The following is a 6,000-nucleotide window of genomic DNA, read 5'->3' as shown; positions in this document are numbered from 1 at the left end:
TGTTCTCAAAGTGTCTCTATATGGACCTCCAATGGTTCCTATATGGTTCTCCAATGGTTCCTATATGGACCTCCAATGGTTCCTATATGGTCCTCTAAGTGTCCCTATATGGACCTCCAATGGTTCCTATATGGACCTCCAATGGTTCCTATATGGTTCTCTAAGTGTTCCTATATGGACCTCCAATGGTCCCTATATGGTTCTCCAAGGGTCCCTATATGGACCTCCAATGGTCCCTATATGGTTCTCTAAGGGTCCCTATATGGACCTCCAATGGTTCCCATATGGTTCTCCAAGGGTTCCTATATGGACCTCCAGTGGTTCCTATATGGTTCTCCAATGGTCCCTATATGGTTCTCTATATGGACCTCCAATGGTCCCTATATGGTTCCCCCATTGCCCCCCATATTGTTGCCTCCCCCCCCCCCTCCCCCTTTACCTCCTCTTCTCCACCAGCACCAGCACCTCGTTGTCCCCTTGGACGGCTGCAAGGGAACCACACGGTGGGGCTGGACCCCATCCCACCCCATAGGAACCACATCCCACCCCATAGGAACCACATCACCCCCCTTAGAAACCCCATTCCCCCCTTAGGACCCCCATAACCCCCCTTAGGACCCCCTTATAACCCATATCACCCCCCTTATAACCCCCATCCCCCCCCTTAGGACCCTCATCACCCCTTTAGGACCCCCTTAGGACCCCTATAACCCCCCTTAGGACCCCCTTAGGACCCCTATAACCCCCCTCATGACCCCATCACCCCCTTTAGGACCCCCTTAGGACCCCCATCACCCCCCTCAGGACCCCCATAACCCCCCTTATAACCCCATAACCCCCCTTAACCCCCCTTAGGACCCCTATAACCCCCCTTAGGACCCCTATAACCCCCCTTAAGACCCCCATAACCCCCCATAGTACCCCCTTAGGACCCCCATCTCCCCCCATAGTACCCCCTTATAACCCCCATAACCCCCCATAGTACCCCCTTATAACCCCATAACTCCCATAACCCCCCTTAGGACCCCTATAACCCCCCTTATAACCCCATAACCCCCCCTCAGGACCCCATTAACCCCCCTTAAGACCCCCATAACCCCCCTTAGGACCCTCATAACCCCCCTTAGAACCCCCATCACCCCCCTTAAGACCCCCATAACCCCCTTAGGACCCCCATCACCCCCCTTAGTACCCCCTTATAACCCCCATTTCCCCCTTAGAACCCCCATTCCCCCCCTTAGGACCCCCATAACCCCCCTTAGGACCCCTATAACCCCCCTTAGAACCCCCATTACCCCCCTTAAGACCCCCATCACCCCCCTTATAACCCCATAACCCCCCATAACCCCCCTTAGGACCCCTATAACCCCCTTTAAGACCCCCTTAGGACCCCCATCACCCCCCTTAAGACCCCCATCTCCCCCCTTAGGACCTCCTTAGGACCCCCATCACCCCCCTTATAACCCCCATCTCCCCCCATAACCCCCCTTAGGACCCCTATAACCCCCCTTAGAACCCCCATTACCCCCCTTAAGACCCCCATCACCCCCCTTATAACCCCATAACCCCCCATAACCCCCCTTAGGACCCCTATAACCCCCTTTAAGACCCCCTTAGGACCCCCATCACCCCCCTTAAGACCCCCATCTCCCCCCTTAGGACCTCCTTAGGACCCCCATCACCCCCCTTATAACCCCCATCTCCCCCCATAGTACCCCCTTATAACCCCATAACCCCCCATAGTACCCTCTTATAACCCCATATCCCCCCATAACCCCCCTTAGGACCCCTATAACCCCCCTTATAACCCCTTAACCCCCCTCAGGAACCCCATCACCCCCTTTAGAACCCCCTTAAGACCCCCATAACCCCCCTTAGGACCCCTTCATAACCCCCAACCCCCCTCAACCCCCCTCAGGACCCCCTTATAACCCCATAACCCCCTTATAACCCCCATAACCCCCCTTAGGACCCCCATTCTCCCCCTCAGGACCCCCTTAGGACCCCCATCACCCCCCTTAGGACCCCTATAACCCCCCTTAGGACCCCATAACCCCCCTTAACCCCCCCCTCAGGACCCCATTAACCCCCCCCCCCCCCCCATAACCCCCTATAGCACCCCCATTACCCCCATAAGACCCCCATAACCCCCCATAGTACCCATATCACCCCATAACCCCCCTTAGGACCCCTATAACCCCCCTTATAACCCCATAACCCCCCTTAACCCCCCCCTCAGGACCCCATTAACCCCCCCCCCCCCATAACCCCCTATAGGACCCCCATTACCCCCATAAGACCCCCATAACCCCCCATAGTACCCCCTTATAACCCCATAACCCCCCTTAGGACCCCTATAACCCCCCTTATAACCCCATAACCCCCCATAACCCCCCTTAGGACCCCTATAACCCCCCTTAGGACCCCTTAAACCCCTCAGGACCCCCTTAAGACCTTCATAACCCCCCTTAGGACCCCCTTATAACCCCCATTACCCCCCTTAGGAACCCCATAACCCCCTTCAGGACCCCCTTAGGACCCCCATCTCCCCCCATAGTACCCCCTTATAACCCCATAACCCCCCATAACCCCCCTTAGGACCCTCATCACCCCCCTTATAACCCCCATAACCCCCCATAGTACCCCCTTATAACCCCATAACCCCCATAACCCCCCCCTTATAACCCCATAACCCCCATAACCCCCCTCAGGACCCCCATCACCCCCCTTAGGACCCCCATAACCTCCCTCAGGACCCCCTTAAGACCCCCATAACCCCCTTAGAACCCCCATTCCCCCCCTTAGTACCCCCATAGGACCCCCATAACCCCCCTTAGGACCCCCTTAGGACCCCCCCACCCCTTTAAGACCCCCTTAGGACCCCCATAACCCCCCATAACCCCCCTTAGTACCCCCATCATCCCCTTAAGACCCCCATGGCCCTCCTTAAGACCCCCATAACCCCCCTCAGGACCCCCATCAACCCCTTTAAGACCCCCTTAGGACCCCCTTAACCCCCCATAGGACCCCCTTATAACCCATATCACCCCCCTTATAACCCCCATCTCCCCCCTTAAGACCCCCTTAACCCTCCTTAGGACCCCCATAACCTCCCTCAGGACCCCCTCAGGACCCCAATAACCCCCCTTATAACCCCATAACCCCCCTTAGGACCCCAATAACCCCCCTTATAACCCCAATAACCCCCCTTAGGACCCCAATAACCCCCCTTATAACCCCATAACCCCCCATAACCCCCCTTAGGACCCCTATAACCCCCCTTAGGACCCCTTAAACCCCTCAGGACCCCCTTAAGACCTTCATAACCCCCCTTAGGACCCCCTTATAACCCCCCTTAGGACCCCATAACCCCCCTTAACCCCTTAACCCCCCTCAGGAACCCCATCACCCCCTTTAGAACCCCCTTAAGACCCCCATAACCCCCCTTAGGACCCCTTCATAACCCCCAACCCCCCTCAACCCCCCTCAGGACCCCCTTATAACCCCATAACCCCCTTATAACCCCCATAACCCCCCTTAGGACCCCCATTCTCCCCCTCAGGACCCCCTTAGGACCCCCATCACCCCCCTTAGGACCCCTATAACCCCCCTTAGGACCCCATAACCCCCCTTAACCCCCCCCTCAGGACCCCATTAACCCCCCCCCCCCCCCCATAACCCCCTATAGCACCCCCATTACCCCCATAAGACCCCCATAACCCCCCATAGTACCCCCTTATAACCCCATAACCCCCCTTAGGACCCCTATAACCCCCCTTATAACCCCATAACCCCCCATAACCCCCCTTAGTGACCCCTATAACCCCCCTTAGGACCCCTTAAACCCCTCAGGACCCCCTTAAGACCTTCATAACCCCCCTTAGGACCCCCTTATAACCCCCATTACCCCCCTTAGGAACCCCATAACCCCCTTCAGGACCCCCTTAGGACCCCCATCTCCCCCCATAGTACCCCCTTATAACCCCATAACCCCCCATAACCCCCCTTAGGACCCTCATCACCCCCCTTATAACCCCCATAACCCCCCATAGTACCCCCTTATAACCCCATAACCCCCATAACCCCCCCCTTATAACCCCATAACCCCCATAACCCCCCTCAGGACCCCCATCACCCCCCTTAGGACCCCCATAACCTCCCTCAGGACCCCCTTAAGACCCCCATAACCCCCTTAGAACCCCCATTCCCCCCCTTAGTACCCCCATAGGACCCCCATAACCCCCCTTAGGACCCCCTTAGGACCCCCCCACCCCTTTAAGACCCCCTTAGGACCCCCATAACCCCCCATAACCCCCCTTAGTACCCCCATCATCCCCTTAAGACCCCCATGGCCCTCCTTAAGACCCCCATAACCCCCCTCAGGACCCCCATCAACCCCTTTAAGACCCCCTTAGGACCCCCTTAACCCCCCATAGGACCCCCTTATAACCCATATCACCCCCCTTATAACCCCCATCTCCCCCCTTAAGACCCCCTTAACCCTCCTTAGGACCCCCATAACCTCCCTCAGGACCCCCTCAGGACCCCAATAACCCCCCTTATAACCCCATAACCCCCCTTAGGACCCCAATAACCCCCCTTATAACCCCAATAACCCCCCTTAGGACCCCAATAACCCCCCTTATAACCCCATAACCCCCCCCTTATAACCCCATAACCCCCCTTATAACCCCCATAACCCCCCATAGTACCCCCTTATAACCCCATATCCCCCCATAACCCCCCTTAGGACCCCTATAACCCCCCTTAGAACCCCATAACCCCCTTAACCCCCCCCTCAGGACCCCATTAGGAACCCCATTACCCCCTTAAGACCCCCATAACCCCTTTAGTACCCCCTTATAACCCCCCATAACCCCCCTTAGGACCCCCTTAGGACCCCTATAACCCCCCTTAGGACCCTCTTAGGACCCCCATAACCCCATTTAGGACCCCCTTAAGACCCCCATAACCCCCCATAGTACCCCATAACCCCCATCACCCCCCTTAATACCCCCATAACCCCCCTCAGGACCCCCATCACCCCCTTAAGACCCCCATAACCCCCCTCAGGACCCTCTTAGGACCCCCATCACCCCCTTAGTACCCCCATAGGACCCCCATAACTCCCCTTATAACCCCATAACCCCCATAACCCCCCTTAGGACCCCCATAAACCCCCTTAGTACCCCCATAGGACCCCCATAACCCCCCTCAGGACCCCCATCACCCCCTTTAAGACCCCCTTAGGACCCCTATAACCCCCCTTAGGACCCCCTTATAACCCATATCACCCCCCTTAAGACCCCCATCACCCCCCTTAAGACCCCCATCACCCCCCATCATCCCCCTTATAACCCTCATAACCCCCCTTAAGACCCCCATAACCCCCCACAGTACCCCCTTATAACCCCCATCACCCCCCTTAAGACTCCCATACCCCCCTTATAACCCCCATCTCCCCCCATAACCCCCCTTATAACCCCATAACCCCCCATAGTACCCCCTTATAACCCCATATCCCCCCTTATAACCCCATAACCCCCCATAGTACCCCCTTATAACCCCATATCCCCCCTTATAACCCCATAACCCCCCTTATAACCCCATATCCCCCCTTATAACCCCATAACCCCCCCCTTATAACCCCATATCCCCCCTTATAACCCCATAACCCCCCTTATAACCCCATAACCCCCCCTATAACCCCCATAACCCCCCCCTTATAACCCCATATCCCCCCTTAACCCCCCTCAGGACCCTGTTAGGACCCCCATCACCCCCTTAGTACCCCCTTAGGACCCCCCATAACCCCCTCAGGACCCCCATCACCCCCCTTAGTACCCCCATCACCCACCTCAGGACCCCCATTACCCCCCTTATAACCCCCATTCCCCCCTTAAGACCTCCATAACCCCCCTCAGGACCCTCTTAGGACCCCCATCACCCCCCTCAGGACCCCTATAACCCCCCTTATAACCCCATAACCCCCATAACCCC

At 57.1% G+C, this 6,000-nt stretch overlaps 1 protein-coding gene across 1 annotated transcript in view; it reads right to left on the bottom strand.

Annotated features, from left to right (window-relative positions):
- Positions 1-439: 439 nt before the first annotated feature.
- Positions 440-6,000, bottom strand: part of LOC140264987 (arf-GAP with Rho-GAP domain, ANK repeat and PH domain-containing protein 1-like) — a gene marked incomplete at its 3' end in the record, with an annotated part of 46,822 nt that continues 41,261 nt past the window's right edge. The window contains exon 6 of the mRNA XM_072360869.1: positions 440-485. Coding sequence (XP_072216970.1) covers positions 440-485 — 46 coding nt within the window. The remainder of the gene's footprint in view (positions 486-6,000) is intronic.

This window comes from Excalfactoria chinensis, unplaced genomic scaffold (genome assembly GCF_039878825.1).
Source record: "Excalfactoria chinensis isolate bCotChi1 unplaced genomic scaffold, bCotChi1.hap2 Scaffold_377, whole genome shotgun sequence".
Taxonomy (NCBI): domain Eukaryota; kingdom Metazoa; phylum Chordata; class Aves; order Galliformes; family Phasianidae; genus Excalfactoria; species Excalfactoria chinensis.
This window is presented reverse-complemented; position numbering and strand designations above follow the sequence as displayed.